The following is a 26,861-nucleotide window of genomic DNA, read 5'->3' as shown; positions in this document are numbered from 1 at the left end:
GTTTCCAAATTAATTACAGCTTCAGCTGGTGTGCATTGTCCAACATCGGAAAATTGGCAAATTTGCTCTTGCTTGTTTGACAGGTTCAAAACTCTAACAGGAATCAATCCGTCCTTGTTGCTTTTCACCAGGGCATTCGCTATTAGGATGTTACTGTTTATGTTTTCTGCTGGTTCCACCACCCACAACTTCTCGGCTCCACAATCTCCTTTCATTGGTACCCATATTATTGCTTCGGCACAGGGCGGTATTTTCTCTGGATGGATAATCCCGTGTAGACGTTGTTTTATTTCCCAATACAGTTCGTACTAAATAAAACGCGGGTTCTTTCTGATTACTATTATTACAAAGATTTTATTGACACAACTTTACTTTGCACGTTACTTTACAGCTTTACGTTACTTGACTGTTTCAATTCGCGATCTGATTCACAACTGACTAACTGCCTCGCCATTTCCCCTATTTATATGAGCCTTGCCTGTCGCTACAGAAGTTTCTAGACGATCTGGTAACACCTAGATTACCAATGCAACAAACACATACAAACTAACATTGAGTGAACAATAACAACAACACATATACAGGCGAGGGAGTAACAAAGAAAGAGGAATTTAGCGATCATCAATGATGACGTTTAACAAGAATTGTACGTCAATAACAAAATATAAAATGAAAGAGGAAATGGAAGGAGGTAGAAAAATCTATACAGTAGTTGTTGTTGTGAAGTTATTCGAATAAACTGCGTAGTAGAAATTTACGTTACAATTCAAATTCTTAAATTAACGGAATTCATCTAAATTAACTTAAATCTAAAGTTATATTCGTAACAATATTAACTAAATCATCAGAGTGATTCGTGTATATTTGGTTTGTAAACAGGGAGTTAAGGTTCTGTTTGTACTGATCGCTAACATGGTCCTTCCAGTAAAGTCCTTGACGTACATTTTTGGGATTTCTATTATGAGTTGAGTAAGAAGAAATCTTGATATCAATACATAGTGGCATATGATCAGAAAAGGGTTCAGCTGCAATTCGAAAGTTATTGATGTAGCCTACCAAATTTTCCGAACAGAAACAATAATCTATTACTGAGATACCCGTAACTCAACAGAAACTGTATTCTCCGTTTTCATCACCATCAATTCTGCAATTCACTACAATACCACCAACATTCTCCCAAGGGAGAAAAAAAATTAGAAGGGAAAAAATTTAGAATTTCTAAATTTCTTCAAGCTAGGCAAACCGCGACATATGTTTGAATCTAACACTTGCTCTTCTCCAATACGCGCATTAAAATCGCCAACTACACAAAAGTTTGTGGGTCTAAAATTTTGTAAGAAACTCTCAAATCACGTTTCCAGCTTGTACAATTGATGTATGATGTAATAAAATGAAATATATGACCATTCAAAGTTGCAGATAATACAGTGTACTCGTAAATGTGAATGAATTTAAGGTTTAACTATTCACGTATATCTTTCTTGAAACCATAAAGGCAGCCACCTCGGGCGCGACCAGCACTATATACTTTAACAGCATCAATCCATTGAATGCAGAAATTTTGGAAGAGTGATTTGAAAATATACTGTTTATTACGAACAAACTGTGTTTCAAAAAGAAAGAAATTATTATTATTTTACCGTCAACCCACGTATATTTTTTATAGTTGATATATACGCAGAATTCAGCGATTCGGACTTTCAATTCACTTCTATTTGAAATAGCTTTCACCAGTTGTCTCAAGTTGTATCGAATGCTTTGTTCCTCGTAAGTGTAATCTTTGTGAATATATATTCGACGTTCACTTAGTTTGCCTTTAACAGATAAAATTTATTGCACTTGGCTAAAGGAGTCTAGTGTGAATATGAACGATTTACTAGACGATATAATTCTGCATTGATGTATTTTGACATCAACATTTAGCTCCCTCTTACAGATATCCAAGAATGTATTTTTTCCTGTATGCATATTAGTAAAGGGTAAACCGTTTACAATGATGCTCGAGGAGCGAGATTTACGATCTATTACTTCTAGACGTTTAGACAAAATTTTGATATCATTTTTTAACGTCTCATTTTCTTGTTTAAGTTCCTCTATTTCAGACCGTAGCGTATTTATGTCATCTTTCTTTGCCACATCTCGTAACTTATCATCCTATACCTCACACAATTTGTTCCAAGAAAATACGTCTTGTTGGTTGCTATTAACTGACATTTTTTGGTAGGTTAATTTTTTTTCGGTGTACCCACAATTTCTTCTGTCGATGTCGATAATAGTGTTCTCTTTGGACTCATTAATGCCATGTACAGACGAGCGTCGTTCGCTCATTCATTGTTCGACCCCTAATTATGAAGTAATTACTTGGTTCCCCATACAAAATTTTCTGAGCGAACACAGACTTTTTTACGTTGTTCAATTCGAATCACTCTCTGAATAACCAAGAATTTTGTCCCATCCCTAACATTTGAGAGTATTTATCGAAAATAAATTAATTTTGACAGTTTGAAAATATTTATGAAATTTTCAAACTTTTTCAGTAAAATTGAAAATGATGAATGAAAAGTAACGAATTGTCTAGTTTTTATATATGCAGAAGGAAGTAAATTTTGTAATCTACATAATGCAATATGCATTTCTTTCCCTTTTGTTCTAATTAGAGTAAAAAACGAGAAACAAATGTGGGGAAACCCAAACAAAAATTCTCCAATTTTTGAAATGTCACATTTGAATTGAGAAAATATAAAAATTTATTCATAGCAACAATATTTGCGAAAAATATGGAAAACATGAATTAAAAGTAAATAGCTATAGGTTCATACTATAGTCAGGAGAAAGAGAATTATTTTTTCTATTTAGATCCATATGTGATTCACGCAAGTATGTTAACATTTTGATGTAAAACAAGAAACAAAAAGTTTGAAATAAAAAAAACTCTAATGACATGAATTAAGAATAGTGTTGTATGAACGGGTTAATTTATGTACCTAATTCTGAGAGCGAACTACGTTGTTCGAATGCCCGTCAGAACATGGCATAACTTGAGTATAGTCGGACAGTGTAAACCGGTCAATTTTTAATCGATAACGGTTTGGTGGTTATCGGTTCGATGTCCCAATGAATCATTATTGAAATCAACAAACAGTAAACACAGCATTTTTAAAATAAGATCTGTACTACATGTAGTACCATCGGCATATCTGGGTTAATTTGTTGTATCTTTATCCCCAAATTTTATGTACAGGCTCTATGGGACGTGAGGAGTGTTTCTGTGTTGTTTGAAGTTCATCCGATAGATGTCGCAACATTTACTTTTTTGTGATTTTGCACCGTAACTCAAGAACCACTGCACCGATTTTGTCCAAACTTTATGTATATGCTCTATGGTGCGTTAGAAGTGTTTCTGTTTAATTTTAAGTTCACCCAACAGATGGCGCTCTATATAGTTTCTTTGGGTTTTGCCCGATTCGAGATTGGGTGCTTAATGGGCGTTAAGTATTCCGACACCAATTCATACATAAACTGTTTTCGTGAATAGCGGGTGGGAGTCAAACACAAAAAGAAAAAAAATAAGTTATCAAATTGAACTAAAATTAATTTAAATCTATATATATATATATGTATATATATAAAAGATGCCAAAAAATGTATAAAAATGTATAAAAAATTCATCAATTGAGATCGGCTGGACCGATTTGACTCAAAATTTCTTTCAGTTGTCGGTAATTACAGTTTTAAGGATTTTACGAAAAAATTTGTAGGAAAAAGCGCGAAAATCTTGCAAAAATTATTTTAAAGAAACGGCTGGACCGATTTGACTTAAAGTTTCTGTTAGTAGTCTGTAATTGAAGTGGAAATGTTTTAATGAAAGAACATTTTGAGGAAAATCCGCGAAAATGTTGCAAAATATATTTTGAAATATATTAGCATTACCACACATTTTATATCGATCCTTTATGATTTCACCTCTTCGTAGTTCTTCTTGGACATATTTTGGGTGAAAACTTGGCAGCGTATAATATCTTTAAGTAATTGTCATTTTTTGAAAAGTAGTGTTTGGCGGGTTATTTGGGATACCATTTGTATTTTGTTTTTGCAAAATAGTCAGGCTTAATCCCAGTTTGTTGTTTTTATAAAAAACAACTATTTATTAGTGGGGAATGTATGGCATTGTCCGCCGAGGGGTAAGGCAGGGAAGACTATAGTTTCGGATCTCGCCACTGATCCTCATCAGTTCCCTTAGTTTTTTGTTGGGATATTCTCCCCAGAAGCTATTAATAGCTTCTTTACAAAAAACCTTTCAAACCCAAATGTCTCTTGTGACATTTCGAAGTTCTTACGTTACCAGCGATACGACCCCAATGAGAAGTTCGTTTCGTTGGCGCCTGAAATTCTGAAAATATTGAAAATTCTCAAAATATGTTAATTTTCTACAATCAATTGGATTGTCATTGCCTTGAAAAAAACTATTGTATGTATATGAAAATAAATTTATATTTAGTAAGAAACCGAAAAGAGAGAGTAAGATTTATCGCTATCATTATTTGCTCACGTTTTCCATAAAATCTATATTTATTATTTTGAAAATATAAGTTATGTTATGTGAAGCAATTTGCATGGTATGTATAGGTTGTGAAATTTTTCTTAAATAAAACATAGTAAGACATGGTAAAGTAAAAATTAAGCGATTTCACTATGTGGAGCCTATACCAAAAATTATACCGGCAATTATGAGGAAAGTTGTATACCCTATGCGGAATACCGAATTAAAGGCAAATAAATCGGACAAGGTTGCTTAAAAACGCACAATAATGGAACAAATTGTTTTGCACTTATAAATACAACACATATCCCATGTGGGCCACAGACCGAAACATGATCGTGTCCTTAACCCTTTCAGTGTTTTTGTCGAATATATTCGACATTTAAAAATTCTCTCTTTCTTTGCAATTTTTTTTTTTGCCTTTATATGATTTTAAGTACAAAATTTTAGATTTTTATTCCGACAAAATTTTTTTTGACACTGAAAGGGTTAATAGGAAACAACAGCAGGGATATTTTTGAGAAAAAATGCACAATACATAGACATATGTTGTTTTATGTTTTAGTAAAAACGAAAACGTCTATCAATATATTCAATATAGTTCAATGATGTTAGTATTTCGCTATATACGATTACAAATACGCCAACAAATCACGAAGTTATTATTGAACATTTTCTTATATTGGGGAGGCAATTCCGCATTACATGCTGTTTGTGTTTAACTTATGTTTGCTTTTATGGTTTCTCAAATGTATTTTTATAGATGTAAAAAATGTTTGCATTGTGTATTGACTGTACCGATTTCACTCACGTTTTCCTTCGGCTGTTTGTGATTGCATTGGGAAGGTTTTTACGAAAAAATGTTGAGAAAAACATAAAAAAGTCGGGAAATTGGAATAATCGAACGTTGTGTTAGTTACAACGTAGGGTGCGCGCACGACGTCGTGTCCACACAACTAGAAATTCAACGAAATCACACTTAGGGATAAAAGTATTTCAGTATATTTTTATTTTATTATTCAAAATGCGTTTGGAAAGGCGCAATGTTTTGTATGTTTTAAAACTTTTAAAAACAACAAAACATAACATTATCAAATATTTAATTATTTCAAGAATTAAATATTTGATAATATGACTATTATCTCAGTATATGCTACTTTATAAACTTTATTTGATTTTTGTAACATATACAATTTGTAATTCATATAAAAACATTTTTAATAATGCTTTTAATCTATATAATAACAAAAATTAAATTCATCGATAATTTTTTCCGACCACAAAAATGTACACACAATTTTGTTCAGTACTGTTCAGTTTTCTCTCACACATACTAACGCATTTCAATTTTGGGCACCTATGCTCTTGGTCCAAAGGTGACAGTTAAGGCTGGGTTTTTGGAAATTCGTACTAGAACGAATTTGTATTTGGCGAACCGGTAGAGCTAGAACTCTGAAATTTGGTGGTCGCTGATGGAGTGTAGGATAGGTCCGAAAAGTACTAAAATGTACTTAATTTGGTACAAATTCGTAGCATGTGAATGGATAGAGCTAACAACTTGAAATGTGGAATGCGAATTAGGATTGAGATGTAGAGTGTATTTAAGGAGATGGGTTTGAAAGCGTGTACTCATGTGTACGAAAAGTATTATATGGTACTATATTTGGTAAAAATTTAATCTATACCAATAAAAAAAAAGCATAGAGCTAAAAACTTGAAATGTGGAATGCGAATTAGGATTGAGATATAGATGTATTTAAGGAGATGGGTTTGGTACAAATTTAATCTATACCAATAAAAAATAAAGTGATTGACTGACTGACTGATTTAACGATTCATCAACGCCCAGACGAAACGGCTAAAGCTATAATCTTGAAATTTTAGGTGAGTGTCACTCTTGGTCCAAAGGTGTCAGATAAGGCTGGGTTTTTGGAAATTCGTACTAGAACGGTATGAAAAGTACTAATTGAGGGTCTCTGATGGAATGTAGAATATATGTAGCAAAGGGCTTTTTGGAAATTCGAACTATAAGTATCCGAAATGTACTAAATTTGGTACAATTTCGTTGCGTGTGAATCGATTGAGCTAAAAGGGTCGATATGAGGAGAGTTTGGAAAGCGTGTACTCATGTGTACGAAAAGTACTATATGGTACTATATTTGGTACAAATTTGATTTGGAGGTGCCTTCCATTTCCGTTTGCTTATAGCGAAAACCATATATATAGGTAAAACCGTGTATATATGAATGTTACACCAATGATATTTTTTTAGGGTTCATAAAGTAGACCCTTTACCTGCGGTATTTGAGAAGACTCTTACAACCAATTTCGTTGCAATTTCAATTTTTATTTAGAAAGACATTTGGAATCAATGTATATTCAGTGCATGAGTTTAGTATCAGAGTTTGGAGCAGCTTACTTAAATACCCTCATTTTAATACTCACACCCATTACTCTGGAACCTTAGCTGTTCATATTTGATCAATTATATCAACAAAATTCACAAATTTTTAATTTTATTTAAACAAAACCTTAAAAAAAGCTTCCTACACCAAATTGACATTTTTTCAAAAAATTGCCATAAATCCGAGAGTCGCAGGAAGTCGCAGGAAAAAATTTAGTATGATCTTCTAGACAGACACACAAGAAAAATAAAACAAAAATCAACGTTGAACTCGACTGCACTCCATACTAAACCCCTATTTTAATTGAAGGAATTTAAAAAAACGGACCTTACATATATTTAGCCCGAAACACCTAAATTAAAATAACTTATGGGTTATATAACTATACCATTTAATTAAATACCAATACTATATATCAAAAATGGACAAAATTTTATAATAATATATTCACAGAATGCACACGACCATCGCAATTTTATAGCTAAAAAATACAATTTTTAACATTGGAAAAAAATTCTATTTTAAATGTACCGTTATTCCGTTTTATTTATTTATTTATTTTTTCATACATTCTAATGCCCATAAGTCTTTTAGACCAAAGTCGACATCATTTTAAGTACAAGTTTTTAGCATATATACATGACCAAGCAAGAAAAATATTTTATATTCTAAATTCATATTAATTACAATTTAACAAAGATATATATGATATAAATTGAACTTGGCTCCCCAGCCAAAGAAAATAGGAAAATTTGAGGAAATACCCATAATTTGTTGATAATTACACCCATACTAATGAATCAAATTAACTTTATTGACGAAGGTACAATAAATAATGTTGCTTAAATGTATAAGACGAACTGGCAAAATTGCGCAAACTATTTGGTAGGTTATTCCACAACCTAGCTACTCGAACGACAAACGATCTATCATAGATTAATGACCCAAAGCGAGGAAGGAGAACTTGCGGATTTCGTGTAGATCGAGAAAATGTGAACTTTGTGTGAACCATCTCTGGAATCCCAGTTTTTACTATTTTATAAAAACATACCATAACTCGTGCATTTACAAAAGATTGAAAAGGCACTCCAAGGAACTCCGTAACATAGTTGGAAACGTGATCACGATAATTTAATCGATAAACAAAACGAACTACCATATTAATAAGTCGTAGAATTTTATTTAAACATAATTGACTAGTGCCAGATATAATTTCAATGCCATATGTAATGACAGACATCAATAATGCATGTGCAAGTTGTCTTCTTACAAAAAAGGGCAAGTAATAAGTTGTACAGTGTAGTCTACGCAAAATAGATATGACTCTGGGAAATAAAGAGTCAATATGAGAACTAAAATCAAGTTTGTAATCAATATACACACCCAGACATTTAATCATATCAACTACTTCAACAATATTTCCATTGATATACATTGTAAAAGAATTACCACTCTGCCGAATTGATCCAAATAGCATTGATTTCGTTTTGTCGGTATTAACAATAAAATTATTCAGCTCCATCCATTGGCCCACTGTATTCAACGTTGAATTAATTGCAGGCAGTAGTAAATCAACATCACTAGGTGATCGAAAAAATAATTGTATATCATCAGCATATATAAATGGAGAACATATATTTAAATCAATTGAATCATTAATATCGTTGATGTATAAAATGAAAAGCAATGGACCAAGAACAGAGCCTTGCGGAACACCACTACTAACATAACGAACACTCGATACTACTCCGTTGAAATCCACAAACTGAGAGCGACCATTTAAGTAAGAGAAAATAAGCCTGCAGGCTGTATCATCAAAGAAAAATCTATAACGTAATTTTTGAATCAAAGTAGCATAGTCCACCCTATCAAAAGCTTTGGACAGATCCAACGAAATCAAAACACCATTATCGCCTGCATCTACGGCCTCTCTAATTGTTTCAGTAAGATGCAACAGGTGAGATACTGTGCTATATCCACGTCTAAATCCATATTGAAAGGAATTTAACAATTTTTGGTTTCCAATAAAATCTAATATTTGTCTTTTCATTAGATGTTCAAAGATTTTAGAAAGTGAAGGTAGAATGCTTATTGGACGCAAGTTATCTACTGAGAAAGAACCTTTTGCTTTAGGTATAGGTACTACACGATCGACCTTCCATGCTGTAGGGAAAATCGACGTTGTAAAAATGGTATTATAAAAATGAAGCAAATAATTAGACAGATAAGGATATATGATTTTTATAAACTTTATTGGAACTCCATCAGTTCCCAAAGATTGAGATTTTATGGAATTTAACGCATTGAAAATATCCTCCTCAAAGATACAATCAAAGGAAAAAGAAGTTTGTTCACCCAAATACCCAGATAATTCTACTCTGTCAGCAGTTGGAACAGATCCAGACTGAACAAAGAAGTCATTTATATCGTTCACGTTTATTTGACTACCATCACATCTCGAATCTACACCAAGTACACCACCAGATCTCAAACTACTCCATATCTGTGAGCTATTCCTTCCTTTAGTTTATTAATTCGGATTATTTTATATGGACTTAAGTACTCTCAACACTCTACTTTAAAAATGCATTAACGTGTTAAAGTTTCTTTCAACTTCATTTTTTTATTTTCTGCGCGCTAGATTGGTATTTTTTCCCACTGTGCGGCGTCGGCATTTTTGTCCTTTTAAAGGACAAATTGCATTTTTGTCGTGGTTTTTGCCCCACGGGGCTTTATAGTATTTCGATTTTCGCGCGTGAACAAATCCAGACAAATATTTCTTACTCTTAAGAAGGTATGGATAAACAGAGGATACAAATACAAACATGAATAAAATATTTTTGTTTTTTTATTAAAAATTAAGAAAGTTTAATTTGTGTGTCCTAATTTTGTAAGTGCTGTCGCCTATTGATACTATATAATATACATAATTAAATATATGTATAAATTAATAAAATCAGGCAATTTAAATAATGCGAAACACAAAAAAATATAAATTATTCTTGAATTTTTTATATAATAATCCATACTGATTGTCAGTTACATTTTATAATATACACATTGAAAACGATTTTTTACAGAACTGTTGATCCAGCAGTTTTGAAACCTATTAAATCAATTTGCCCATTAACTATGGAGGATGATAATAACCTAAACTTATTAGCTGTAACGCAATGTGGTGTTCGCTTGTTTTTTGCTACCACGCCGTTAAACTATTTACATAGCCATGCCAATAAAACACAGCAAGGTGCCCAAGTTGCAGTACCAAATTGTTCTCCAATTGGAAACGCAACCGAATCAGGTGCAAATTCAGGGTCACCTACAAACGCAATACATATCGAACAACGGCAGCAAGGTTTGTACTTATTGCATGTGCGTCTTCCACCTGGTTATACACCAAACACAACAATTAACAAGCCCAAGCAAGTGCATTTAGCACACTACAATGAGGGTACCTTACTATTGGTTTCAACTCCTCAACAAGATCAAGACATTTTATGGTCAATAAGCTCCGCACCATTTCCAAATCGAACACATCTCACCGAGTCTACAACTGTAATACCTTTGGATGGAATAGTTTGGAGTTTGTCTGAAGTACCTAACCGTTGTAATGCAAATCTTCAGTCAATTCTGCGTAAAGCACAAAAACCAAATAAAGTAGTGCTATTAACAAATCAAGGTGCACACATTATAGCATTGCTGAAACCTATCGATATCCTACAGCAATTGTTAATCGCTTGTCACGGACCGCAGCATGAAGCGGTCAAGGCGTTCTTCCAGGTATTTAATTAATTTTTGCTTGTGATTTTATATTTACAAGTTTCAAATTTTTGCAGGTTCAAGGGGACAGAGAGGCATGTTTTACTGCACTGCTTTTGACTTGCTGTGAGCAATATCGCGGAACTGATTTGGCTATGTGGGCAGCCCAAGCATTTATGTTGTATGGTGGAGAGCCAACATTATCGGGTCAAATGCAGTTAAACCGAGGAGGGGTGGACCCACAAGGAAACCGTTCGTATATTGGTGGTGCTGGTCCTCAGGAAAATCATCATATGACGCAAATGTTCATGTCCACGCCCATGCCAAATACTGTTGCTGGACATGGAATCAATCGACTAATCGAAAATATTAACATTCAAAGACCTTTTCAGTCAGCACAACAACCTTTAAGTCCGAGTAAGAGTTTAATAATGTATACAAATCATACCTTTTTTTCATACATTTTTTACAGTTTACAACCCATCCAATCAGATTGGATCTGGCATCGCATCTGTAAATGATATTAATGTTGTCGTCTACTCTTCAAAACACGATAGTCTCTACATATATGTAGCTCGTCTTTTACGGCCGATATGGAAAACTCGCTGTGTCGATGAAAAACTCAATAGCAAATTAAGTCAAGTTGATTGCACTGTTATTTTAGAAGATTTATATGCAGTCAAACAATTTTTGGAATCTAATTCTGTTAACGATTTATCTTGTAAGAAAAATATAATACATAATATACAAATATGTGTGTATATAAAACAACATATATAAATTTATTTATAATTGTGGCTTTTTAAGGTATCGTTCGCTCTTTAAATAACCACCACAGCATTGTTGGTGGTTATAACACTTTGCCCCACATAATTACCCAATCGAATGATATACAAGTGAATGCAAATGAACAAGCACAAGCCGAGGAAAAAAGATCCCTCACCGCATTGATATATTTTATAAGTGAGTATCACTAACCATAACTAATAATATACCGACTTTATTTTTTTTTATTTTGTCAGAACATACATGTGAAGTATTAGCCTTATGGAAAATATTGTGTGAGCATCAATTCCACATATTAGCTTCTCAGTTACTTAAGGAACAACAGTCTTCATTAATCACATGCTCGTTTCGTGATTTGATATTATCACGGTCAGAATTGTGTGCGCTCTTAATCGTTGCACTGATAAACAGTTATCTGAAAGACAATGCTTCAGTTAGCACCATATCGTCAAAATTAAGGGATGTATGCCCGAACTTGTACCGCCATGAGGATGCAGTGTCATTTAAAGCTACAGAAATTTTAATGAATTCCAAAAATTGTGTGTCATTGGAAGAAAAACAGGAAAAGTTAAGAACTGCTTTGCAATTGTGCAAAGATGCTGCCCCCAATTTGCCATTGCAAAACATATGCCAACAAGTAAGTATTACTTTAATCAGAAATATGCATAAACACATGGTCAAAATAATAAGTACATCTTAGTTAATGTTTGATGTTATGCCTCACCATCAGTTTTTTCTCGAGAAATAAATTTTTTCTGAAAAAGTCCTAAATTTGGCTGGCCAAGCACCAATTGGTCCTCTAGTGCTTCTAAACCTAATATTTGGTTAGTTCGTTTGTTGTCAGTATTCCTAGCGAAATTAAGTGTTTGGTTGTAATCATTGATTCCAAACTATGCTTTGTTATTCATATTGGCCTTGTTCTGCCCCGTGCCCAAGCATATTTGCCTCTTGCTGTTAGGGTAAATGTTTTTTCCAGGTAAACTACTGCTTGGAGGTATTTTCTGTCTCTAATTCTGGTAACTCCATTGTTCTGTATGGGTATGGTTTGGGACGTTGTCATCATGTTTCACAATTTTTTGTTAATTATGTTATGGTAGATATGTAAAAAAATCGTTTCCTTTTGTGTCATTATGGGATTATTAGCAATGTTAACTTGCCCATGTATAACAAGTTCATATTATGTAGATCAGCTCGGAATCATCAATTATTGTAGGTTAGGTTGGGGACGTACGGTTGTTGTAACAACCGTCCACTCGGAAGCTATGTCCATTGTGATCAACCTTTATGTATAGGTATACCTATAAAGAAAAGAGAAATGATAGTGGGAGAGTAAAGAGAAGAATAGTGAGGAAAAAGGGGGCGGAAGAGAGATTATTTTAGCCAAGTCAATTTTTTGACAAAGCCTAGAATTTGGTTAGGGTCTATTTTAGAGAAGAAGACTAGATTATCAATTTCATAACATCCAAACTGTTTATGTCTTCTGCTGATCAGCGATGGACATTTGCAGAGGATGTGCTCAATTGTTTCCAGTTCTTCTTCGTCCTCACATAGACGACAGTAATTCTCTCCACTGGAGTCCCACTTAGAAGTGAGATATCTAACTTTGCAGTGACCAGTAATAATCCCCACAACGATTTTGATCTCCCTCTTGCTGTGATCCAGCAGCGAAAACGCGAGAGAATTCTGGCCAAGCAGGTTCCCTTAACCATCTGTTACCGACTACCTCGCAATGGAACGCACGGATTCTGCCAATGAAATAGCTGATGGGGGGTTTTACAGATCTCTCAATCAGAAGACTGGACGACTGTGACCCCCCTCGAGCAAGCTCGTCGGCTATCTCATTCCCTTCAATATCGTTATGTCCTGGAACCCAGCATAGCCCAACTATTTGTCGTATATCATTCAGAGCGGTCTTACAATCATGAACTGCTTTCGAGTTTTGTTGCATATGCAATCCTAATTATAATCAGTATTACAATTCTTAGTTTTTAATCTTTGGCAACCCTATAAATATTCTTTTGTTTTGACATTTCTATTGTCATTTTTGTAAGTCATTACTTAATTCTCTTTAGTTGTAACAAGTGGATTATATAATCAATAAAAAGTCTGAATTAAGAAAACTGGAAATATAAAATTGGTGTCAGAAGTGAGTCTGAAAAAAAAAAACAAAAAGGATGGCTACAGGAGGTGATATGCAGGCATTGTCGGCTTCACTGGCAGAAGCAATACGGAAAGCGGTGGTTGAGGCAACACAAGCTGCTGTTGCAAATGCTGCTGCGCCAACAGAAGTTCCATCGAGAGGCCCAACATTTTCGATGCCGGAATATAGGTCGGAGCACAACTCTTCTGTTAAAGATTACTTCGAGAGATTCCAATGGGCACTGAAATTAAGTAAGATAAATGAAAGCGAGTACCCAAATTACGCCAGAGTCCACATGGGATGTGAGTTAAACAACGCGTTGAAGATTTTGGTTAGTCCAAAAAGCCCAGAATCCTTGAAATTCGGTGAAATAAAGGAAATACTCATAAATCATTTCGACAGCAAGAGAAATAAATATGCTGAGAGTATTAAGTTTCGAAAAATAGTTCAGCAAGAGGAGGAGTCAATTGCAAGCTTTGTGTTGCGTTTAAAGCAGGGCGCAGTCCACTGCGACTATGCCGAATTTTTAGATCGCATGTTAATAGAGCAGTTTGCATCAACGAAATATTCTAGGCAGAAAGGGCGCATGGTACCGAGGGACGCTGAAGTACAGACTGCGTGTCATGGATGTGGCGGAATGCACCCGCGAAGCATGTGCAAATTCAGGCAAGCTAAATGTTTCCGATGTGGCAAAATAGGTCACATTTCCAAGATGTGCAGAAGCAAAACATTCCACCTAGCGGAATTGGATGATGAAACTCCTGCCGACGATACAGAAAATTTGAATAAAGTTGAGCTGGTAAATTATTTTAAAACTAGTGGAAGAAAATTTGTGACAACTTCTATAGAAGGCAAGTTCGTGAGGATGGAATTGGATACTGGGTCGCCTTGTTCTATAATCAGCAACAGTAATATGCATTTAATCAAGGACCGTTTTAAACTTCTGCCAACAAAAAGACAATTTACTAGCTACTCTGGCCATCAAATAAATTGTATAGGTCGCCTGCCTGTCACCGTTGAGCTTGGAAGCAAGGTTTGTAGATTGAATTTATACGTGGTTGATGGCATGGTTGACACACTAATGGGAAGAGAGTGGATCGAGCAGTTTGTGGACCAAATAAATTTTGTACAACTTTTCAAATCTTCAAGCAAGGTCAATAGTATTACTACAGCGACACCAGAATTGCCACACAGTGAGCAAGCTCTTCTCAAGAAATTACTTGACAAATTCGACGGTGTATTTTCTGACGTTGCAGGGAAGTTAATAGGACCGCCAGCAAAAGTTCATTTGAAACCAGATGCAAAACCGATTTTTCTAAAGGCACGTGATATACCGATAGCGTTACGTGAAGAGTATATCAAGGAAATTGATTCAAAAATTGCATCTGGATTGTATGAACGAGTGGAATACTCAGAGTGGGCATCAACAACACATGTTGTAATAAAGAAAGGAGGAAGAATACGGATAACCGGAAATTATAAACCTACAGTAAACCCTCAAATTATTATTGACGAGCATCCCATACCAAAAATTGAAGATTTATTGCATAAGATGAGAGGGTCAACGATTTTTTGCCACTTAGATGTAACTGACGCCTATTCACACCTACAATTAGATGACGAATTTGCACATGTGTTGACGTTGAACACTCCTACTCATGGATTAATTAGGCCAAGGAGGGCAGTTTATGGTGCCGCAAATATACCAGCCATCTGGCAGAGACGCATGGAGGCAGTACTGAGAGATACTCCCAACGTGTTAAGTTTTTTCGACGACATCTTAGTATATGCCGATTCATTTAATACAATGATTTCGAGTCTTGAGGCAATATTAAATAAAATTAAACAACATGGCCTTCATTTAAATCGCAGTAAGTGTGTTTTTGCAGCACCAGCAATTGAGTTTTTAGGGCACAGAATCGACTCTCATGGTATACACAAATCAAGTAAACATATTGATACCATCAAAAACGCCCCTAAACCGTTAACTCCGGAGGATCTCCAGCTTTTCTTGGGAAAAGCTACATACTACAACGCATTTTTACCGGACCTTGCTACGAAATCGAGACCTTTGAGAAACATGCTACTTCAACAAGAATTTAAATGGACGAAAGATGCGAGTGAGGCATATGAACAAATTAAGAATGCTCTAATATCTCCTCAAGTACTAACACCATATGATCCTTCACTTCCATTGATTTTAGCAACAGACGCTAGTAAAACAGGATTGGGCGCGGTGATGTCACATAGGTTCCCGAATGGTTTAGAACGACCCATTGCGTACGCCAGCCGCACGTTAACTTCAACAGAACTCAAGTACCCGCAAATCGACAAAGAAGCGTTGGCGATAGTATGGGCTGTTAAAAAATTCTTTAAATACCTGTATGCTAGACATTTTACGCTGGTAACAGATCATAAGCCGCTCTCACAAATTTTGCACCCAGAAAAGAGTTTATCTTCACTGTGCATTAGCCGCATGGCTAACTATGCCGACTTCCTCAGTAACTTTAATTACAATATAATCTGCAAACCAACGAAGGCCAATGCAAATGCTGACTACTGTTCGAGAATAATGCAGACCACCAACATTTTACAGGTAAATATGAATCTGGTGGCGATAGATGCTTCGATGGATCCTGGGGATGAATTCGACGAATTTGTTATCCGGCAGATTAAGCAGTTGCCAATTAAAGCATCTCATATTGCCCTGGAAACTAAAAAAGACCCACATTTAGGGAAAATTGTCCAACTTCTGGAGTCGGGCCACTGCCTGAGAAGAGCAGGATACGCAGCGCCTGAAGAAAATTATCAGCTGTCATCAGGTTGTCTTACGTTTGAACACAGGGTAGTGGTTCCATCGGTACTTCGAGAAAAGATACTCAAGGATCTCCATGCAGCACACCTGGGTATAGTGAAAATAAAAGGAATGGCACGATCCTTTGTATATTGGCCGTTAATTGACAGAGATATCGAAAAGGTTGCGAAGGCATGTAATGCGTGTGCCATGATAGCTAACAAACCAACCGAATTCGGAGAGCACCATTGGCAATACCCAAGTGGACCATGGCAACGGATTCATATCGATTACGCTGGACCGTTCCTGGATTCTATGTTTTTAATTGTAACGGATGCATTTAGTAAATGGATGGAAGTCAAAATGACTTCAACATCTACGTCTTCTGCAACAATTTCAATACTGGATGAAATGTTTTCTACATATGGTGTTCCCAAGACCGTGGTGTCGGACAATGCGACGAACTTTTCATCGGAAGAATTTAGGCAATTTCTGAAAAATAGTGGCGTTGTATACCATAAACAGTCTGCTCCATATCATCCAGCGACCAACGGCCAGGTTGAAAGATGTGTACAAACAATAAAAAATGCGTTAAAGGCGATGGAAACAACGAAAGCAACAATACAAGTCAACCTGAATAAATTCTTGCAGCAATATAGAAATGCGCCCCATGCTACAACGGGACAACCGCCCTCAATGCTATTTTTCGGCCGAAAGCTACGTTCCCGCTTTGATTTACTTCGTCCCGATGATACCAAAGAAAAAGTAACACAAAAACAATTTATGAATTACAGTCGCAATTTTCGTACATTTCGGGTAAACGATCGTATTTATTTCTTGTCCGGAAACCCCAGAATGAGCAAGTGGTTGTTGGGTGTAGTCATCTCTCGTATAGGAGACCTGCATTACCAAATAGAATACGGAGGAAAGTTATTAAAAAGACATATTGATCAAATTCGATCGGCGAAATTTAATATACTTCATACCGGAAATAACAGTAGAGTGCCACAAAGACCGAAGCCCAGTACTATGTGCCGAACGAGTACACCAATGGTAGGACAGATGCCGAGGAGAAATTCAAACAATGTGGTTTTACATTCTACACCATCAGGAGAATCTGGCAGAAATGAGGATAGTTCGGATAGTCAACAGACGAATGAACAATTAATCGAAGTAGATCAGGAAATATCCGAAGTCGAAAATAGTACTCCTACCGGCCGCCGAATACCCACTCCAGTAATAGTTCCCAGACGTTCAACCAGACAGAGAAAGCCTCGCGTGTTATTCTCCCCCTAAGGTGGTGAAGAAATGTTGCATATGCAATCCTAATTATAATCAGTATTACAATTCTTAGTTTTTAATCTTTGGCAACCCTATAAATATTCTTTTGTTTTGACATTTCTATTGTCATTTTTGTAAGTCATTACTTAATTCTCTTTAGTTGTAACAAGTGAATTATATAATCAATAAAAAGTCTGAATTAAGAAAACTGGAAATATAAAAAGTTTATAGTATGCGCCTTCACCGCTTTCAGGACCGCCTGACTATCTACATAAATAGTCACCGGTCCCGTAATGTCGGCATTAAGTGCTTTTACTATCTCGGCCGCTTTCGTGATTGCGAGAATCTCTGCTTGAAAAACGCTACAGTCATTGTTGAGTTTATATGAGTTCTGTATACCTAATTCCCTACAGTAAACGCCTACGCCAGTGCCTTCGTCCATCTTGGACCCGTCTGTTAAGATTGACAGACCTGGCAGAGGTAGGGAGCCACTAGTCCAGGATTCCCTACTAGGAAATTCAACTTTGATGTCATTAAAGTCCCTATGGGGGGAATATAATCACTGATATGACTATCCCCCCTAAAAAGGTCATAACCTGGCGTTATGTTTAGGATGCTGGCATGATCATAGTTCAGCGATTTCAAGGCATCTGTTTCCCGGAGTCTCAGGGCACACCTGGGCGCCTGGAATTTGATCAGAATATCCAATGGTTGGAGATTCAAGATTGCATTCAAGGCTGCCTGTGGTGTACTTCCAAATATAAAATTACAGCCAATTCGTTTGAAAAAAGTGCCCGAACCTACCATCATTTTGACATGCAAAAAACTAAAAACAATTACAAAAACGCGACTCACGTAAACCTGTTTGAGCTGTAGGATCGAGATCTGTGGAAGAAAACAGAAGTTGGGCCAAAAACGTGTATGGGGATCGTAAAAAATCAATTAATGCAGTGCAAATCAGGTGAATACTTATTTATCACAGCGTTACTATCACAGTACGTGGTTGGGTAGTTAGTTAGGATCAAAGGTTAAGCTTTGCCTCCTTGGCAAACCCTATGATACAGCGGAAAGGGTTAATATCATTAGATTGGAGGAGGGTTGCTAAGTTTTGGTGTTGGAAAAAAAGAAAAGGGTAATTATTCCCTATATTAATAAACTTACAGCACTCAAAAATACTGTGCTGTGCATTTTCCGGTTGTTCACATACAACGCATAATTCAGACTCAGATGCTCCTATTCTATGTAAGAATACGTTGTTAATTTCAGAAGGGTTAAAATTAACCTTCTGAATCCATGGTATTCCCAAAATTCCATTTGTAGCTTCGTAGAAAAAACGTCCTTTAGATAAACTAATATTATTATAGCTTTCTTTCCAGTCTGCATAGACTTTGTCCTCAATGCATTTTAACGACTCATTGGGCGAAAGCCCCACCTCCATAGGTGGCCCTGCCTCAACAGCAAGTTTAGCTAGCCAGTCGGCCTCTTCATTTAGGCTAATGCTCTTGTGGTCAGGCATTCAAACTAGTTGACAGTTCTCTATGCTTGATCCTTCCAGGATGTTATGACACTCCGCAACCAGGAATTTGTCAGAATTATCGGGGCAAAAGCCTTACAGGCCGTAAGGCTGTCCCTAAAAATTACACATTTATTGCATTTATCCTGTGCCGCAATTTCAGCGCTTTACGCAGGGCATAGTCAATGTTCGCCGAACATTATGACACAGTGTAGTATTTGTTTACGACAAAGTAAACAGACGAGAAATTTGACTCTTGTTACAACGAAAAAATGAGAATAAATGTAACAAAAACAATAAGCAATATTATTGAAGACAAACATACGAAATAATATTGCAGTTTTTTGCTTTATGTAGAAAAGCTGAAGGAGAAAATTTAACTTTTTAACAACAACAATGCTTGAAGAGAGAATCAAGGAAACAAACTATTATATGTTTTGTTGTTTTAAGAAACCGAACAAACAAAGAATGTCAACGATTTTTGCGATTATGGTATTTTTGATTTTTGTTTTGATTCTAATGCTGCCGAATGCAAGCATCCAAATTAGAAGCCACGATTGGCGGGAAAACAACAAAAGGGGATAAGTGACGTTGCAAAACGATCTTTGAACAAAACCGAGTGTTTTGTTATGGTCGCGGGCTCACAAACACTGCACTATACGTACCTTTGACAATTGTGGACTGTATAATATGTTGGGATGAATGTTTCAAAATCCAGTAGGATATCAATTCGATAGTTTAATCTGGCTTGAATTGACAAAATTTTTAGCTCAGAGGGGTTCGGCCGATGGGAGCTAGTACGCCGAATGCGTGGAGCAGTGGACCGTAGGGTAGAAGGAATAAAAACACAATAGTTTTCAATGTAATAATATTCAATGGTTTATTGATTGTTTGGTTGTTGGTAACGAAATTACCTTACTATGCACAACGATATGTGCTCGCAACGATATGCGTGTTGTCTGTCCGAATGACAGTATGGAACTCCTTGATGCTAGAAGGAGGCGGCAAAACAAGTGACAATTAATTACTCGTTAAAATGTCAAAGGCGCTAAACCAAGGTTGCAATAAACCGTAGCGCATACATTTTAACGAAGAATTAAGGACCAAAACAGGGGTAAATAAAAAGTAGTATTTTTATACAATTCTAAATTAAAGAAGATTTTGTGTCTTCACTAAAAAATCATATTCCGTTTCGTATATAATTTTGGCGAATTTAATTATTTTCTTAGAGCGATAGCTACTCCTCCGTAGTACATCAGGTCTAAATTTTTTACTAAGATGAAGCTAATCAATTTATTGTTTTGTCTTCTGTCCTCATCAAAGATTTCTGATAAGATTATATATCAAAATTTTTTTTGTTAGTAAAGAATTGTACATAGTTTTTATTATGTTTCAAAGATTGAAAATTAAACTGAAATGCCTTGAGATTCTTCACCATTTTGATTTATGTTTTGCTTATCGCCTTCCCCATTCACAGGAACTCCACAATTTTGAATTATTTCCTGGAAATGAGACATTGCCTCTAACGCCACATGGTTATCTTCTTTTTTGAAGATATCCTGCATAAATTTTAATAATTGTAATGTGATTTTTTCAGTTCTGTTGTCTTTCTTTAAGTATCGGAGTTAGAATCGCATTCACATCGTCATCTATTTTGCTTTTCCCCATCTGCTTCTCACCAGCACCTTTCCTCACACCTGCAGAGAGAGGTGGAAAATTATTATCATCCCACAAAATTTCAAATCTGTTCTGACTTCTTTTTTAGGCATCTTTTATCATGTTAAGTTCTATTTCCTCCTATCACATCCATCCACACCACATTTCAGACATGTTTCCCTGGAACGACATCCCATCTGAGTGTGTCCCAATCTTCCACACTTTTAGCACTGCCCGACTGCAGGGTAAAAGGTATCCACCACAAGCACTGTGTAACTAAAAGCACTCATGACGTATGATAATCTCCATAGAACCGCACTTTAATAGTTTCAGTGTCCATAAAAGCCTTGTAAGTACACCCTCTTTTTCCGTTAGTCTATCACCACTTCGACTATCTGTGTGAGGCATGGCCGCAATGGCGTCCATAACCTCACCATTAGCTTGGCCACTGTCCCAAAAAAAAAAAAAAAAAAAAACAACGAATCACCAATTACCTTCAGCTTCCTCCTAGGACAATGTTGATCAACTCCTTTCAAGTTGCTCCACAGCAACCAAATGATTTTCTTTATACTCTTTTTTGATTTGATCCTCAGCACACACACACAAAGGAATGTGATAAATTACAATATGTGCTAAAACAATCGAATGTACTAATATACCGTTTTCAAAACTGGCCAATAGGAAATAAATGTTATAAGGTGGTAACTATACATGTATATAAAAAATGTTTTAACATTTCAGTTTACGCTTAGTGGATTTTATGAAGGTGTTATAGAACTTACTTCGACATGTGCGGCTAAAATGGATCCCGAAGAATATGGAATACATTTTTACTCAAATGGAGAACCTGAGGATGACAGAGAAGGATATGCTTCATATGCAGCTCGGTAAGTCTTATCTCTTCATAATAGATATCAGTACCTTTATTTGTTTGTAACTCATTTCAGTATGAATTGCTACAAAGAAGTGCGACTTATGCTTGATCACGTTTTTCAATCAGTTTGTAACAATAACGCCAACCATGATATATTATATAATCCTTGTGGAAATGCAAGTGGAAACTCAAATTCACATGTTATGGAGATTGTTGGTATGGCAGTACAAGTAAACGATCCCCTTTTACATGTCTGCGTCTATGAATGGTTATTGGTCCATGATATGCTATCTGAATTATTATCTTTGACAGAACAGTCATTAGGAGAATTTTTGCGACGTAATGTTGTTCGAAATGCTGACAATATAAACTTAATTGATCTTCTTTGGAAATATTATGAAAAGAATGGATATCATGCACAAGCAGCTCGCATTTTAGATAATCTAGCATCAACGGTTAGTGATGGAATTCCCCTACAGCAGAGAATTGAGTATTTGGCCAGAGCAGTGATGTGCATGCGAAATGACGGCGTTGGATATTCAATAACGAATGGTGTTCTTCTGAAAGAGTTAGAAGACAAGGTAATGTTTTATATTTAGTAAGTCTTTAAAATGTGATATGTTTTTTTTTCATAACAATTAGTAAAATGCTAAACGTTAAATAAGACTTACTTAACTTCTATAGAAAAAAACTTACCAATTAAAAAAAAAAAAAAAAAACAAAGAGAATGCGCAGTGAATGTAGTGAATGTATTTTTATCGAATGGTCCCACACTTTCCCATCCCTGCGGACAGACCATGATCTTCATCATGATGGAATATGAAAAGGAAATAGAAAACCAGTTACGGAATCTACTTCAAAATTCTTAAAAGTACAATTATATTCATTTTTCTAAGTTCTACATGCATGCAAAAAATACACATCTAAGTGGATCTCCCATAGAATAATTTGTGCGATGAAAATCTACATATAATAGTTGATAATGTCTACTAGATCGAAAAGGAACATTTATTCTAATAGATGAAATTAGGAAGTATGTGAAACATTGAAAATTGGAATGCGAATCAAAGTTGAGAAGTAGGGTCGATATAAGGAGGTGGTTTTGAAAGCGTGTACTGATGTATACGAAATGTACAAAACTGTACTAAATGTGGTACTATTTGAATTTGGAAAAACGGACAAAGCTGGAATCCTGAAATTTGAAATTAACATTACCGTTGGATAGCGATATGTAGGTAGTTTTGGAAATTTGTACCTATGTTTACGGAATACTCTAATTGGTACTATGTTTGGTATAATTTAGATTTGAGTGGGTCGATAGATAAATGAAATTTGGACATAAGATTACTACTTCACATAAAACATAGGTTAGGTTAGGGATGTACGGTTGTTGTAACAACCGTCCACTCGGAAACTATGTCCATTGTGATCATCCTTTATGTATAGGTGTACCTATAAAGAAAAGAAAAAAAGATAGTGGGAGAGTAAAGAGAAGAATAGTGAGAAAAAAGGGGGCGGAAGAGAGATTTTTTTAGCCAAGTCAATTTTTTGACAAAGCCTAGAATTTGGTTAGGGTCTATTTTGGAGAAGAAGACTAGATTATCAATTTCATAACATCTAAACTGTTTATGTCTTCTGCTGATCAGCGATGGACATTTACAGAGGATGTGCTCAATTGTTTCCAATTCCAGTAATCCTCTCCACTGGAGTCCCACTTATCGTTATGTCCTGGAACCCTGCATAGCCCAACTATCTGTCGTATATCATTCAGAGCGGTCTTACAATCATGAACTGCTTTCGAGTTTATAGTTTGCGACTTCACGCTTTCAGGGCCGCCTGACTATCTACATAAACAGTCACCGGTCCCGTAATGTCAGCATTAAGTGCTTTTACTATCTCGGCCGCTTTCGTGATTGCGAGAATCTCTGCTTGAAAAACGCTACAGTCATTGTTGAGTTTATATGAGTTCTGTATACCTAATTCCCTACAGTAGACGCCTGCGCCCGTACCTTCCTCCATCTTGGACCCGTCTGTGAAGATTGACAGACCTGGCAGAGGTAGGGAGCCACTAGTCCAGAATTCCCTACTAGGAAATTCAACTTTTATGTCATTAAAGTCCCTATGGGGGGAATATAATCACTGATATGACTATCCCCCCTAAAAAGGTCATAACCTGGCGTTATGTTTAGGATGGTGGCATGATCATAGTTCAGCGATTTCAAGGCATCTGTTTCCCGGAGTCTCAGGGCACACCTGGCCGCCTGGAATTTGATCAGAATATCCAATGGTTGGAGATTCAAGATTGCATTCAAGGCTGCCTGTGGTGTACTTCTTAATGCTCCGGTGATCAGAATTGAAGCCGATCGCTGTACTAAGTTCAGTTTTGTCAGCAGATTCTTTTTATTCACCCCCTGCCACCAGACAAGGCAGCCATAAGTAAGTATGGGTAAGACAATCGTCGTATACAGCCAGTGTATAATTCCGCTGCTCTACAGTTATGCAGATTGATCTGAATCACGTTAAGTGCTTGCTGCTGCCTGCTTATTGTTTTGGAGTTGGGAGGCGGAAACAAAGTTTCTCCATTCCATAAACAAGCTCACCCTTGTTCTTCCTCAAGTACTCCTCTCCCGCAGAATTAGTAGCGAACTTCGCGACTACACCGCCGTTCCTTTCAAACGAGGATTCTCCATCTCCTCGTCTGAAGGCCGTCGTTCTGCTTCTCCAATAACCTCAGTGTCTTCTCCAGCCCCTTGAAAGGTTTTGGGATAAACACCGAGGTTACCATACCGCTCGGTATCTCTCGGACCGCTACAGCTGCCAGACGACCACCCTCCCAAAGGGGGTCCAGGCTGTTGATTGTCCTCTTAAGAAAATCTGAAGTCTTTTTAGTGCGACAATCAACAACCTTTACCCCTTTGTGAGAGGAGGTCAGGCCAAACCGCAGGCTCTCTCGATCAACCTCGTCGGATAGGAAGAGGTCCTTCAGATAGCTGTCGACCAGCTCCCATCTATCCTCACTGATAAACCCGTCGGGGTCAGCTCGGTCGATGATCGCTACCCGCAGATCTTCCGGAACCTCTTTCGGATCAGCAGAGTCGCTTTGCTCCGTTGTGGGTGTCTGGGCTACCTGTTTCGAGACAGCGTGTTTGGTTTCCACCCCACAATGCTCTTGGCAGGTTTCTCCTTCGACGCTACCACCGAAGCAAAAGAAGCAGAGCTCTGTACGGCCGACGACTGCGTGGCCCTCTTTGCAGCAGGTTGTTGGTCCTCCGAGGACCTCATTCTCTTGACAGCCGTGGGCTGTGGCCGAGATTTGGCACCCGGGGTAGCAGCTACTACAGAGGTATGCCCAGCAGACGCAGGCACCTGCTTCACGTTCGCTACCTTCTGCTTGTCCACTATCGACTGCCCAATTGTCACCGCCTTGGCTATCAGCTTTGGCAATTAGGCAGAAGGTGGATTGACAGAGGGCGGTTGTGCCTTATCGGTCTTCTTGGAGGCCTTTTTATGGGCTCTCTTTCTCTTCTTAGAAGGGACTACCGCTGTGGTCCTAGTACTGGGTCGTGGGATCATATGAATCAAAAAGTCCCTCTTAATATCATCAGGATAGTTCCTAGAGAACTTCCTAATGAGTTTGAAGTTCCTCTTGATTAACAGGAACTCCTTCCCCGTGATGGAGACCCTGTCCCGCCCAATGTATCGTTTACAGTAATTTACTGCTCTCCGACACATTTCTTGGCAGCGATCTCCTTAGCGTCGGCTTGTCTAGCAGATAATTGTACTGATGAGTCATCCATCTTAACGAGTCTCATCGGTGCCAGCATCTGTTTCGACAGCCAACTGCCTGAGTAGTCTCGCGACATCACTGGAGGCCGTGGAGATTGAGTCGAGATCCTCAACCTTGCCAGGGTTTACTTCCCTAGTCAGCAACTGGGAGGACCCTCCTTGCTTCAGAGGAGACACCATGGTTGCTACTGTGTTTATCACCGTAGTTCTAATCACCGTAGTTTCCATGATGTCATCCTCGTCCGACAAGGGCGAGTCATCCCAGAGCTGATTCGGGATGCTCTCCTGACTAAGGCGGAGGAGCCGGTTTTCTCTAGAATATTGAGGAGAAGATCCGACTGCCTCTCCAGGCTTGCATTAACGTCGTCGAGAGAAGGACAATTGGCTAAAGAGAGGTCCAGGGGGGATTGCTTGGGTCGTCAACACTTGGGGGGATTCATTGATATCTGACCTTGTAGAATTCGAGACTGATGTAAATGTGGAAGTGGTAGAATAAATTCAACTAATCGTTTTGAATGTTTAGGATGAAGTCAGGAAAAATTTTATTCAATATGTATCTATCGTTATGACAATTCAGTTTGTATCTCTAAGCCTACTATATCAATTTAACATTTGTATATAACAGGTATAAATATTACAAGTTTATTTCAAAACTTCCCCTGAACATGTAATATATCTACTTATAGTAACATAGTTTTAAATATATGATAAATTGTTATTGTAAGCCAAACACTTTCGTAAAAACTAATAATTTGTTGAAAGTAACGCCCTTTGTAAACATGTCAGCAGCCATTTCATTTCTAGATATGTATTGCAAGTTAATAGTACCATCAAGCAAACGTTCTTGTATAAATTTGACTCTGATATCGATGTGATTCGTTCTAGACGAATAGGCATTATTTTGAGCAACGTGAATAGCTCCCTTATTATCACGGTGCAAAACTATAGTTTTTGAAGGTTTAACACTGAGTTCTTTCTCCAAACGTTTTAGCCGAATACCTTCTTGAATGGCCGCAACAATAGACATAAATTCCGCTTCCGTTGAAGACAAAGCAACAGTTTTCTGCCTTTTAGTAGCCCATGACACAGCACCTGACTGGAAAGTAAACACATATCCAGTAGTTGAACGTCTTTCATCCACGTCACTACCCCAATCAGCGTCACAATATCCAGTTATTTCTTCTCCATCTTGTGCATAAACTATACCTTTATTCATGGTTCCTTTTAAGTAACGCATCACTCTTTTACATGCTTCCCAATGACTTTTTCCAGGATTTTCGCAATATCTACTCAGCACGTTAACGATGTAACAGATGTCAGGGCGAGT

The 26,861-nt window shown here is 36.9% G+C and overlaps 1 protein-coding gene across 1 annotated transcript in view; it reads left to right on the top strand.

Annotated features, from left to right (window-relative positions):
* Nucleotides 1-26,861, top strand: part of LOC133332887 (nuclear pore complex protein Nup154) — a 73,959-nt gene that overhangs the window by 15,655 nt on the left and 31,443 nt on the right. Inside the window, exons 7-13 of the mRNA XM_061541255.1 lie at nucleotides 10,026-10,725; nucleotides 10,782-11,121; nucleotides 11,177-11,425; nucleotides 11,512-11,667; nucleotides 11,727-12,127; nucleotides 21,616-21,761; nucleotides 21,822-22,329. Of these exons, the coding sequence (XP_061397239.1) occupies nucleotides 10,026-10,725; nucleotides 10,782-11,121; nucleotides 11,177-11,425; nucleotides 11,512-11,667; nucleotides 11,727-12,127; nucleotides 21,616-21,761; nucleotides 21,822-22,329 (2,500 nt within the window). The remainder of the gene's footprint in view (nucleotides 1-10,025; nucleotides 10,726-10,781; nucleotides 11,122-11,176; nucleotides 11,426-11,511; nucleotides 11,668-11,726; nucleotides 12,128-21,615; nucleotides 21,762-21,821; nucleotides 22,330-26,861) is intronic.

Source organism: Musca vetustissima, unplaced genomic scaffold (genome assembly GCF_032173495.1).
Source record: "Musca vetustissima isolate MV318-11 ecotype Yass unplaced genomic scaffold, APGP_CSIRO_Mvet_v1 utg6462, whole genome shotgun sequence".
NCBI lineage: Eukaryota > Metazoa > Arthropoda > Insecta > Diptera > Muscidae > Musca > Musca vetustissima.
This window is presented reverse-complemented; position numbering and strand designations above follow the sequence as displayed.